The sequence below is a fragment of the Brassica napus genome, chromosome C8, assembly GCF_020379485.1.
Source record: "Brassica napus cultivar Da-Ae chromosome C8, Da-Ae, whole genome shotgun sequence".
Lineage (NCBI taxonomy): Eukaryota > Viridiplantae > Streptophyta > Magnoliopsida > Brassicales > Brassicaceae > Brassica > Brassica napus.
The window spans coordinates 49142029-49155158 of NC_063451.1; the positions used below are offsets into that span (position 1 = coordinate 49142029).

At 38.7% G+C, this 13130-nt stretch overlaps 3 protein-coding genes across 4 annotated transcripts; 1 reads left to right on the top strand and 2 right to left on the bottom strand.

Annotated features, from left to right (window-relative positions):
- The first annotated feature begins 104 nt into the window (after window positions 1-104).
- LOC106412268 (cullin-1) lies at window positions 105-3259 on the top strand. The gene is made up of 8 exons (XM_048766612.1): window positions 105-427; window positions 523-756; window positions 831-1598; window positions 1677-1732; window positions 1993-2419; window positions 2510-2728; window positions 2818-2985; window positions 3082-3259. The coding sequence occupies exons 1-8, from the start codon at window positions 185-187 to the stop codon at window positions 3181-3183; spliced, it is 2217 nt and encodes a 738-aa protein (XP_048622569.1). The 5' UTR covers window positions 105-184; the 3' UTR covers window positions 3184-3259.
- Window positions 3260-3336: 77 nt separating this feature from the next.
- LOC125591774 (cysteine-tryptophan domain-containing zinc finger protein 7-like) lies at window positions 3337-8078 on the bottom strand. 2 transcript variants are annotated; one of them, XM_048766609.1, is made up of 11 exons: window positions 7921-8078; window positions 7636-7794; window positions 7479-7551; window positions 7304-7392; window positions 6886-7227; window positions 5932-6817; window positions 4985-5844; window positions 4738-4898; window positions 4407-4567; window positions 4173-4333; window positions 3337-3867 (listed from the first exon to the last, which is right to left on the bottom strand). In XM_048766609.1, exons 2-11 carry the CDS (start codon window positions 7792-7794, stop codon window positions 3670-3672), a joined length of 3090 nt encoding a protein of 1029 aa, XP_048622566.1. In that variant the 5' UTR covers window positions 7921-8078; the 3' UTR covers window positions 3337-3669. The 2 variants fall into 2 exon arrangements, with proteins under 2 accessions (XP_048622566.1, XP_048622567.1); XM_048766610.1 differs by having other exon boundaries at window positions 7636-7809; window positions 7921-8059.
- A 183-nt stretch (window positions 8079-8261) lies between these two features.
- Window positions 8262-12569, bottom strand: LOC106363869 (peroxisome biogenesis protein 6). The gene is made up of 11 exons (XM_048766611.1): window positions 12193-12569; window positions 11202-12075; window positions 10866-11007; window positions 10519-10702; window positions 10158-10346; window positions 9769-10035; window positions 9539-9697; window positions 9069-9463; window positions 8855-8999; window positions 8699-8782; window positions 8262-8580 (listed from the first exon to the last, which is right to left on the bottom strand). Exons 1-11 carry the CDS (start codon window positions 12445-12447, stop codon window positions 8491-8493), a joined length of 2784 nt encoding a protein of 927 aa, XP_048622568.1. The 5' UTR covers window positions 12448-12569; the 3' UTR covers window positions 8262-8490.
- Between the last annotated feature and the right edge of the window lie 561 nt (window positions 12570-13130).

The following is a 13130-nucleotide window of genomic DNA, read 5'->3' on the forward strand; positions in this document are numbered from 1 at the left end:
TTAAAATCTCAATTGATAAGGTTTACATTTATTAAAAAAAAATCAAAATTGATAATTATTAGCCACCGCCTTAACTAATCGCTATAAATACCTATCTCATCAAAGCTTATTGTTCACACTTTCATTCCATCTCAGTTCTCTCTCTCTCTCAAAACCCTAGTTTTCCATTAGAATTTGATTAAGAATGTCTTTTAGTCAAAATCGTGAGCCTATCACCATTGAGGATGGATTTAAACTCATTGATGCGGCTGTTACCAAGCTCACAAGGATTATTGAAGGAAAACCTGAACCACCCTTTCTGCCTGAAGAATATATTGGAAACTACACAATAGTTTACAATATGTGCATCCAGAAACCACCTCATGATTCGTCTGGACCGCTTTATGAAAAGTATGGTGCCATCCTTCAAGCTTATGACAAGCTTACGGTGAGTATACTATCGACCCACTTTTATTTATTTATTTATTAGGGCTTTCTTACAAATAGTTTATTTTGTAACATATATTTGTGTGTTTGTGTTAGATCTTGCCCTCTATCATGGAGAAGCATGATGAATACATGCTAAGAGAGCTTTCACGATGGTGGGAGATTAATAAAATTATGGTTAGGTGGTTATCTCACTTCTTCTACTATCTTGACCGTTACTACATTGCACGGAATGGCATACCAAGCCTAACTGTAGTTGGCATGACCTGTTTCCGCGACCATGTTTACGAAAAAGTTCACTTCAATGTCAAACAAGTTGTTATAGCACTGGTAAGTACATGTATATAGAACTCTTTGATGATGTATAGACAGAACTCTATCTAACACGGTTTTGTATTATCCAGATTCATAAAGAGCGAGAGGGCCAACAGATTGATAGGGCACTATTGAAGAACGTGTTAGATCTCTTTGTTCAGAATGGGATGGGAAACATGGAGAGGTACGAAAAGGATTTTGAGGACTTCTTTCTTACAGAAACAAATTCTTACTATTCTCGCAAGGCCTCAAGCTGGATCCAAGAGGATTCTTGCCCTGAGTACATGATCAAGGCCGAGGAGTCTTTAAAGAAGGAGAAGGAGAGAGTCTCACACTACCTTCATTCAGACACCGAGCCCAAACTAGTTGCTAATGTGCAAACCAATTTGTTGGTTTCGGTTGCAAAACAGCTTCTGGAAAAGGAGAACTCAGGCTGCAGCGCATTGCTGAGAGATGACAAGACGGATGATCTCTCGAGGATGTACAGGCTTTACCATGCAATCCCCCAAGGGTTGGAACCTGTTGCGGTAGCTTTTAGGCTTCATGTTACCGCAGAAGGTAACTCTCTTATCAAACAAGCGGAAGACGCAGCTACTAGTGGTATCGTGGAGGAACAGGTTCTTGTCAGAAAGATAATTGACTTGCATGATAAGTACATGGCCTATGTCACGGACTGCTTTCAGAACCACACCTTATTCCATAAGTCGTTGAAAGAAGCCTTTGAAATATTTTGTAACAAGAAAGTGGCTGGAAGCTCAAGTGCAGAGATGCTTGCAACGTTTTGTGACAATCTTTTCAAGAAGGCAGCCAATGACAAGTCGAATGATGACTCTACTATTGAGTCTACCATTGACAATGTAAACATTCTCTTCTTTTTTTACTTTCATATGTTCAATGTCGTTGATTCTTGATGCTAATATTGTCTCTTTTTACAGGTGGTTAAGCTGCTTGACTACATAAGTGACAAGGATCTTTTCGCAGAGTTCTACAGGTACGGTACATTCATCTTTAAATCTTATTGCTTAGGCTAATTCATTTATTTAGCATAGTCATCTAATAGCATGTAAGTAGTCCATCACGGTTTGCATCTGTAAATTAAAAACTGTTAAATCTAGAGCCTATAATTCCAAAAGAAAGTTTTAAAACTATTTTAATACAATGTTAAATATACTACAAATATTTTTTTTTAACAAGGTCTAGAAATTATTTGAGAGGCACTGGTATTTAGAATGGCTTGTTGTATGCATGCAGGAAGAAGCTAGCACGTAGGCTATTATTCGGGAAGTTTAGTGACGACCATGAAAGAAGTATACTTACAAAGCTCAAAGGACAGTTCGGTGGTCAGTTTACTTCAAAGATGGAGGGAATGGTGACGGATATGCAATTGGGAAAAGACCAGCAGACTGGCTTCGAGGAATATTTAAAAAATGCCAATACAGGTAAACCCAAAGGTATTGATTTCACGGTCACTGTTCTGACCACTGGTTTTTGGCCGAGTTACAAGACTTCAGACCTCAATCTCCCACTCGAAATGGTCAACTGTATTGAGAGTTTCAAGGCTCATTATGAGATCAAAACCAATCACAGGAGACTTATGTGGATTTACTCTCTGGGAAATTGTAATCTTACTGCAAGATTCGATGCTAAACCTATCGAGTTGATAGTTTCTACCTACCAGGTATGTTCATATATCTTTTCCTGCTTCATATATTTTTTTTTATTTCAACGTTACATATTTTTGATATATATATTTTTTTTCTGTTTTCAGGCTGCTGTGCTTTGTGCTTTCAACCACACAGAAAGATTAACCTACCAGGAGCTCATTGATCAACTAAACCTTAGCCATGAAGATCTTGTAAGGGTGCTTCATTCACTCTCATGCGCAAAGTACAAGTTTCTTAAAAAGGAACCAGCCTCAAAGACCATCTCTAAAACCGATTCTTTCGAATTCAACTCCAAGTTCACCGATAAGATGCGGAGAATCAAGGTATGTACGCATAAGATTATTTGTCTTGTTTTTAGATCAATACAGAAAGACTATAGCTACTAATTCTTTTCTTTTTTTGTGTGAAACAGGTGCCTCTTCCTCCCGTGGATGACCGCAAGAAAGTAGTTGAGGATGTTGATAAAGATAGACGTTACGCTATTGATGCTTCTCTTGTGCGGATCATGAAGAGCAGAAAAGTGTTGCCTCATCAACAGTTAGTCTCTGAATGTGTTGAGCAGCTTAGCCGAATGTTCAAGGTAAACTTGTTAAAAAAACAAAAAGTATTATTAGTCACACGCATTGGTTTCATTATGAATGCTTGTTTCTTAATGATTTTCGTTTAATTTTTGCAGCCTGATATAAAGATGATCAAGAAACGTATTGAGGATTTGATCAGCAGAGATTATTTGGAGAGGGATACTGAAAACCCCAACACTTTCAAATATGTCGCCTAGTCAAAAGAGAGCAAAGAAAAATGCTGTTTAGTTTTCGTCTTTAATACATTCTTCTCTTTAGGTTTTTTTCCTAAAATATTTGATATTACTTTTTTCTGATATATAATAATGTGTTTTACTCTTTACCTTAGTCCTTTACAAAAATAATTCAAATCTTGATAATAGCCTCATATAAAATGTGAATAAAACGAATAGATAGAAAGAGTTGCTACAATGGTTGAGTAATTTAGTTCCAGTTCTTGTTAACCTCTTCCTAAAGTTCTCTGATACTACAAGGGATATATATATGAACAACACATGATGATAACTTCAAATCTTCGTCAAGTCTCTCACAAATAAGGTCCTAACACTATACACTTGCGCAGTAAAATAAGTTTATATAGTCTACAATTCCCCAAGCAAAACTCAAAGGTAGCTTTCCTTTCTCTTCTCCGCTCTGAGTATGGCCCTATGATACTTGTACAAAGGTGAGATCATAATTCACAATCATCGGTTTATGGATTCCATTGCAAGCCTCACCGCATGCACCAGCTTCTCCATGTCCTGGAAACTGAAATCAAGAGCCCTTTTGATGCATGTTATGCCATTGCTACTGTATCTGGTGTCAGATGATTTTCCCTTTGCAACTGCAAAGGCGGTCTGTGCTTTTCTTGATGCATCCATTGCAAGGCTTACGTTTTGCGACTGCAAGACCAAAATATATGTATCTAAGGAACACATCCATTAGCTGCAAGACTACTTATACAAAAATCTGATAATGTTTACACGCATAACACTATTTGTTTTTACGATGATGGTAATGAATATGATGCTATACTTGAAGATGATTCCAATTAATGTTGCTCAAGTCTCAACCAAGAAACTATCTCAACTACGTACTAAAGCAGCTAAATGGTTCTGTAAACCTAAACTAAATATGTTATTTATTTATTTATATATATCTGAACTCTGAAGGCACCAGACCACAGAAGTAAAATAACTGAACTTACAAAAGTCAAAAGTTGTGAAAGAGAGGAATGGTTTCCTGAAGAGAGAACATGGTTTCCAGTTACTTTAGGGGATGACCTCACAGGGGTGGACAAGGCAACCTTCTCTGCTGCCAATGTCTTGTTTGGGTTTTCACCATCAGAAGCAAAGGAAGGAGATTCACCTGTCCCAAGATGGAGAGTAATTCATCAGCCCCAAACATTTTAAGATATAGGTTCTTTCTTTTCTCTAAATACCTGAAGGAATCACTTGCAGAGATGCTTCCAACTCAGATTTATATCGGTTTATGTTCCCATGGGAGGAATAAGTTATCCTTAGATAAGCTACTTCCATACATTTATAAGCCAAAGCAGCAGCCCCCATATCTTTATCTTTCTCATATTCATGTGCACAGAACCTGTTACATCAATTTTATAACAAGAGGATTCGGTTCAATAGAACCTTTTGCAAATCTTGACATAATAGAAATATCTATAGGCCACAACGAAGAAACTCAGCGAAAATGAGAGGCCAACATGAACAAGTAGCATCACAGTGAAGTCAGATCTTGCTGAATGCCAAACTTACTTGCAAAGTTTTGCTGTGCTGCCATAGATATGCTTGGATGTGACAATGCTCTTATGTGTAGCATTCTCAGTGCCAGAGGACTCCAAAAGGGACGCACCATGAAGAAACTTAAGCGCCGCCTGAAAGTAAAAACCAATGCTCTCGTGATTGTTCCCAGCATTCTGCAAAAAAGGATAATAATGTCTATGTTAAGCCAAAGGAGAGAGAGAGAACCACTACAACATTTTGCAATAAAATATGCCCAAACCTTAAGACGATCAGCTATGTGTTTCAAGTCTGTAGCCTCTTTGATTGAGTTGGATGCAGCCTGACTCGTAATTTCCTTTTTCAAAGGGCTTGAGCCAACATGATCATCATGTCGCATAACCTTTGTCTTTGTACTATTTGTATTTTCTAGCTTATTAATAGGATCTTGATGTTCCCTTGATGAGTCCTCTTTGTTACTCTCCATAGACACTTTTCTAGCAGGTCTTTTCTTGTTTCTGCTTTCTTTTGCCTTTTCTTGTTGAGGTTCACTCTCTGTGCAATAACCTTCTTTGTTGTCCCTCAAACTTTCTGCAGCCTTCTTTGTTGTCCCTGGTTTATCCATAGTGATATAACCTTCACCATCTCTGCATCTTTTTCGCGTATCACCAGCACTAGAGTCAGTATCATTGGGTTTATCCCGCTCTGAGATTCTTTCTGATTTGAGCTCAGGTGGGTCTAAGGCTGAAGGAGCTAGTGAGTCAACTAGTGAACGTTTGGCTTCATGGACCAAAGGTTGATGAGAAGCACTATCTCTACCATTTTCCTGAGTAACTACTCTGTACCTATCACAACTCTCAGGCAACTCTTTTCCTTCACAACTTGAACCCTTAAGCCTCTTTTGCTTTCTAACTTTCTCTCCACTTGGCTCCATTACTGCGGCTTCTCTCATACAATCTCCACTTTCTTTATTTTCCTTCTGTTTCCTCTTTCTGTCTTCATGAGGGGAAGCCTTACCAACATCCTTCATAGTTCTATTGGATCCAGGTTGGTCTACAGCAGAAAATCTTGATTTTCCAGTCTTTGGTTTCTTACAAGTCCCAGAAAGTTCTCTTTCAGGTTCCATCACATTCTTCATTCCTCCTACAAGTGTATTTATCAAGCGCATCAGATAGTTTGAATACAAAGGAAACATAATAGGGAAACTCAATACATTCCAGAAAATAATACCTTCAACAGAATGCTTATTTGTCACTTCTGATCTAACACTCTCCTTAGTGTTGTTCCCATCTTTATTTAAGTCACTCCACTTGATAGGATGCTTCGAATCTGGTTCACACTTCCATGCCTCTTCAACATTTCTAACACCGTTGAAACTCTCCTTCACTGCACTTTCTTCTGAAAGCTTTTCTTCCTTAGCTTTAGGAACCAGACTACTTTGTTCTTGTTCTTTTGATTCTCCTGAATCACCAATATCTTCTTGCAATTTATCTGGTACATTCGTATTAACTACATTTACAGCAGCATCCTTGCCTCTCAAACCATTCCTGCTTGAACTTTTCCGGGACTTCTGTGCTTTAGGAAGTTTTGGCTTCAACATTTGCTCTTCATTCCATGTCTTACTAACCTTCACCACAGGATCTACATGTTCACCTTCTTCCATGTCTTTTCTTGTGTTAACACTTTCAGTTCCCTCAACACTTTGATCTGGAAACGCTACTACATCATCTTCCAGTTCAGGCTTTGAACCCATCAAAGCTGAATCCAGGTCAGTGTTGTTCATTCCTCTTAATGTACCCTCCACATAAGAATCTGATATCTTATCAATCTCTTTTGCCCTGTGGATAGATGACGGTGATAGACAGGACAGAAGAGGAAGCTTCATAGTCTTGGAAACAAGCTCCTCGCATGACTCTTTATCAACCTCTCTATCAGTATCAGATACAATATGACTTCCATCAAGCCTGTTTGACGGTGGAGGCATATACTTTAACTTTTCCTTCTTCACACACCTTAGTGCATCTTTCATGATGTTTCCTTTCTTTCCCAACTGAATGAGATCATCAGAGAGAGGTGATAACAGCTGGTCTTTATGAAAAGGGAAGGACACCATAGCCTACACAAAGAAATGCATCAAGACCCCAAACTCACATTCATCACTGAGAGAACAAAAAAAATACTCACCATAAGAATTTTAGTCGGCGAATCATGAGTCCCAATCAGTAACCCTTCTTCAACTTCTGATGGTGGCATCATATTGAGGCCTTGTTTACCATCATAGGTTGTAACATTTTTCAGAGAGAGGTCACTTTTTGAACCAACTTTGATACGGAGTTTGAGTGTCTTATGATTAGATGGAGCACAAGAAGAAGAAGGAGAAGGAGACGTTTTGGTGACAGGTTTTTGTTTGCTATCATTACTTGATTTGACCAAGTTTTTCATCTTGGCCAGAACATCAGAAGCAGGAGGAGGTTTTGAAGTGGAACCAGCTTTTGAAGGTGAATCTGAGCACTTAGATTGACCCACCTATGAAAAAAAATAGGTTGACTCTTAGAAAATATTTTTACATTTGACCTCTAAAAGCTTTGAGTGGGACTCTTACCACTTGGTTTTGAGCTTGTGGTGGACTCTTACAAGCAGGAGATCTTTGATACATAGACAGAAACGAACCATAGCCACCATACTTTGCACCTACATATATATGAGAGAGATTGGTGTTAAAAGATAGATACACCCTGAAAGGTAAGTAGTAACTAGCATAAGAAAGGAACATTTACCCAAATTTTCAGCAGAGACTCCACCTTCAAAATCCTTTTGAAAATGTCCTAACACGTTCTCTAGCTTCTCATCCTTTTCAAATATTAAGTAGTTGAAATAAAAAAAGAGTTAGAGAAAGATCTAAAGAAGGTTGAAGAGGAAGAAGGTGTGGTTTACAATATAGGAGAGAGCAACGTCAGGGTCAACGCAAGAGACATAAGAATGTGTGCTTTCCTCTTCCTCATCTTCATCCATCTCCATGTCTTCTTCCTCAATTCCTCCACCAAACCCTAACCCTATTTCGTTTCTAGCATCGCTGCTGCTCACCGAAATCATCTAAAAAAACAAAACCTTTATTGCTATAATCCGATCAATTCTCAAAAGAACTCAGATCGAGATTGGGAAAACAAAAAATTCTCAACTTAGCTAATGAATAACGTTGGAAGTGAATAGCGAGCTCACCTGAAGAATTTGAAAGCTTGCAAAGATCGAAGCTTTTGGGAAATTCAAATATCCATTTTCTGATTCCTTGTCATTCTCTCTCTCTCTCTCGTTGGTAGCTATTTTCTCGAACAAACAAAAAAAGGAAAAAAGGAAAGAGAAAAAAAAACTCAAACTGGATTTTTCGGACAAGCTCGCACAAACAAAGCAATGTTCCACGTGACAATGATGATGTCAGCATCTCAAGTGGTCGGTCAAAATCTCAAAGCTTGTTTGTTCTACATTCCGCACAAGTTGTGTGTTGACAACGTGACAATTTAACTCAGATTTGTATTACTGATCTCCTTTTTTACATGAAAAAGGACAATCAAAAACAAATCCTTAACCATTTGGATTAATTACATGGAAGAACCACTTGTCCGCAATATGGAAACAAATCTACATACATCAAACAGAACAGAACTTATATATTCATAAGGGATCTGAGTCTGTCCATCATCTATAAGAGTCCTGATCTGATGGGTTTATTGTTGTGTCCACATCATAAATAAACTGTGTGATTTTTTCTTTGCTATTGTGACTGAGGAGTTTTCAGCTGGAACGGCCTTGGAACTGGTCTCGAAGCGCCTCATACTTCTTCAGTTCAGTTATGGAGAGTGATGGTGAAAGCTGATCCATCGCCTACAATGTCACAATAAGTAGAGGTTTCTCAAAAACCATATTTTTGTCTGATGCAATGAGATTGGATTATCAACATACTCCAGGCCTTTGAGAGTAGATGAAGAAAAGAAGGTTGTACCTTTATAAAATCTATAAACTCTACTACAACAGAGTCCGGATCGTCTTCTGGAATAGAATCATCCCCTGAATCTGAATTCAACACCTGCATTTTCCATAGAATATCATCAGATTATAACAGTCTTTAAAGTATGTGTTTAACCTTTCTCTTTCTCACCTTTCGCTTAGCTGCCTGAAACCAAGCATCAGCACACAACGCATACATATCAGCTCCCGTGAACGTAGACGGACACTTCTTCGCTACTAAATAAAGCGACACATCTTCGCTCAACTTAAATTTCCGAGTAAGTGCTTTTAATACCCTACAAAAACAAGGATAAGATAATATGTGCAAATGTGTTTTTTTGATTTTGTTTTAAAATTGTGTAAACCTTTCTCTGTAAGACGCATCAGCATTGACTCCAACATAAAGAAGTTTGTCGAATCTTCCAGGTCGCAGAAGAGCTGGATCAATCAAATCAGGTCTGTTGCTCGCTCCTATAATAAACAGATCCTGCGAAGAATCGCTCAGTCCATCAATCTCTGCAAGCATCTGAGAGACCACTCGGTCCATGACTCCTCCTGAATCACCAGAAGCGCCTCGCGCTGGAGCAAGAGAGTCAAGCTCATCAAAGAAGATCACACACGGCCGCGCCGATCTCGCCTTTTCGAAGATATCTCGAACGTTTTTCTCTGACTCGCCAATGTACATGTTGATCAGCTCTGGACCTTTAACGCTGAGGAAGTTTAAGGAACACTCTGTAGCCACAGCTTTTGCCAGTAAAGTCTACAGATTTGGATAAAAGGTATCAGACATATTAACAATAGCTAAAGGTCAGAAGGCAAACACAGCTTTACTCACTTTCCCTGTTCCTGGAGGACCATAGAGAAGCACACCGGAACGTTTACGTAGTCCAGATGAAAATAAATCTTTATGCAGGAGAGGTAACTGAACTGTGTCCAGTATCGAACTCTTCACATCCTCAAGCCCACCAACATCATCCCATTTCACATTCGGAACCTAAAAAATGCAATTAAACCTTTTAAGAATGCAAATAGGTCTCATAAGAGAAAAGACTGTGGTAATGTTACCTTAGGAGCACCAAGGGCTGATGCATTTCTCTTCTTTGATCGGTCCAAAGCTTTAGTGAAGTCATCCTTAGCTTTTAATCTCTCACTGCCGTTACCTAATTGACTTGACTGGTCTACATCACCTGATAGAGAATCAATCTTCTCAGTCTCGGACTCTTTACTGATGAATAAGTTGGCACCAGCATCAGCGACTAAAGCACGCAAGTCCCGAGGGAGGAAACCAGAAGTCTGACCAACTAATTCTTTCACAAATTCATCTGAGCTGGTCTACAACAAAAAAAGAAGACAGTATCTATGCATCAAGTTTGAAGTTCTTAAACTATAGCTTGATGGTAGAAGAATAAACTGATTTTTTTCTGGTTTTGATTGGTATATGTGTACTCACATACATTAAGGAGTTGAGAAACATCTTGGAGGGACTGAGACAGCAACTCGGATCTCTGCTCGTCATTTAGAGAACCCATCCGTATCTCATGGCTAAAGCAACGCCTGATTGTTGGAGAGAGACCTTCAGTGCTTTCGGAAGATGCGATTAACAGCACCTGGTGTCCCCTAAACTTCCCACCTTCATCTACAGACTGCATTGGGAGATAATCAGATTAGGTATCATGACAGGACACATTCTTGAAATCAAGAATCTCTTCTTTAAAGGCCAACTGTTTCAAATTTCTGTTTATTAAGGGAAGAGTGACATTAACTGAAACTGTGCAACATGCAATGGAGAACCAAGGAAAGAAATGCAAATCTTACGGAATTGCTATTCGAGTTTTCTTCCATGGAACTGTATTCACCATTAGAAACTGGCTCAGTCAGTTCCCTAATAATCGAAGCAATCTCAGAGGCCACGCCAACTCGATCACCCTGTGAGCCGTCCTGAGATCCCAGATTTTTAAAAACTTCGAAATGGCGGAGCAGTAGTATCGTTGGTGCGTACCTGTGACAATGAAAACAAAGGCATTCGCCACGTTCCAGAAAGAAGATCTTAGTGATTACCAATATTATACGAAGGTATAAACTTTACAATATAAGTGACATTAACATAGTTCAAGTAATGAATATCTGAGAGAAATAGATAAAATAGACTATAATGAATTTACCTTCGTGCCATATTAAAAGTCTGAGCCAAAGCAGTAGATGTTTTCTTTTCGGATGATGCTAACAAACTGTGGCAGCTATATTCAACTACATGCAGGCCCAACCTCTTAGCTACATAGTTGACAACAGTTCTCTTCCCGCACCCTTGAAACAAGCATTATAGACAAGAAAAACAAGAAGCTATTAGCATATGATTCATTTGTATGTAAAAAAGCATAAAATATACGAATATTGGCTTTCCCTAAATCACCATTACTGTGAACACACAAAACAATCTCTTACTAATCTTTTTCACTTAAGGAAAAGATATTAAATTCAAGAACTTTATTCTAGTGTACCTGGCAGGCCATGGAGTAAAACAGCAACCCTTAGTTTCGATGAGAGTGCTGATGGACAGAGAGGTGGGGAAAGCACCGACGCCAATACATTTACTGTGTCCACCTGCAAAGGCATATTAGCCTTTGAACTAGAAACAAGCAAATCTGGTGGAAGACCACAAGAGACCGTTCCACCAAGTACAAGAGCGGTTTGTGAGTGATGGACTCGAAGAAACCTCTCATCAGAAGGTTCCATCGCAACAACCTTGAAATAGATAAAGTCCTCTTCTTTGGAGCCTAACCCTTGACCACATTGAACACAAATGCTTGAACCACAGTTCCACTCAGTGCAAACTCGAAACACATCGCCTCTTGAGAGTACTCTATCAGTTCCAAAATACTTGTTCAATGCGGAATCTATCAACCCTTGTCTCTCTTCATCTTCAAACGAGGAACTAACTACCAATGACTGAATGGTACCACACTCCGGGATCTTTACAAAAGAAACCCTTAGATGTGACGCATACCCTGGAACTTCGGACACAGGTTCCAAATCCAAACCAATCTTTGACTCACCCGCCACCGACGCCGACTCTTCATCGAATTTAGCAACAAAGTACTTCTCCAAGACCTCGTTCCCTCGATGTACTAGGGACTTCAGGCAAGACATGTGCAAGCTAAGATTAAAAGCTAACATAGGAGACAAGTAAGCAACCTCTTGGTCTAGTAACTGTTGACTCATCGTATCAAAAGTGGGAAAGACAAGCATTGTGTGAAGAGAGTCCGAAACTGGTAAGCTAGTGACAGATGAATCTTCCAGCGTCTTATTGGGAGGATCAAGTACAACAACTTGCGCAACCCGTTGAATGCCTATGTCGATGTTGTTGATAACAACCTTGCAATATAAAAATACTCAAATGTTAACATCAAAACTCACAATAAAGCATCCATTTTTACAATAAAGCACCCATTTTTACAATAAAAGATCCATTTTTTTACACTAAAGACTTACGAAAGAGCCAGAGTTGATGGATAGTCTCTTGAGCAATTGAGTCGAGAGTCCGACCAGTGAAGAGTCATCTAAAGAATCAAACTTTGAATCATTTACTCCGTCTCGTTTCCATCTGAGCACGCCAGCTGGCAACCTAACGCTCCGCCGTATCGAATCGGGTCTTCCCGGAATCTCGTCGGGTCGAAACGAATTCAGGACTGAACGGAGTGTGGCTCTGGTGGATGAGAGCACCAGAGGACTCCGTCTCTCAACCATCGCAACGGAAACTCAAAAAGAAATTGAAAAGCCCTAATTTTCCATTAGAAGCTTGGAGCTCCCGTTGAAGAGATTCGAATACGCGAACCGAGGAGGAAGAAGAGGATCACAACCAAATCTGACAGAACCAACCAATCTTAGCCAACAATTAGTACTAAAAAAATCACTGTTTTGTTTGGTAAACTGTTTTTTTTTTAATACCACTATATCTTGTGATAATTTTTTTTTATCACTAATCTATTGGTCAACCTTGCACAATCAAACTCACAAAAAGCTTATCATATATTCATACGTAATGTAACTAATCCAACAATAGATTAATTTTTCATAATTACCATAAAATTATATATTATGTTTCGAGGGGCTCGAGATTAATCGATCAGCCTAACATCATTACATAACACATTAACACAGCCTTAAAGCTAAGTATAAATCTCAATCGGTGTAATCACTAGGAATCACTACAGCTTTTCTAATTCTTTATTTCTTTCATTTTCATAACCAAAGCAAGAAATCATCTAACATTTTTTTGGACCACACATTAAACAATACATATTCAAAAATTAAAGCATGGAGTGAGCTTAAAGCTTGGTCTCGCCAAATAATTCACATGACACAATACATATCCTCTTATAAAATTTATAAATAGAATTTTGCATTACAAAAAAAAAACCACCACTGGA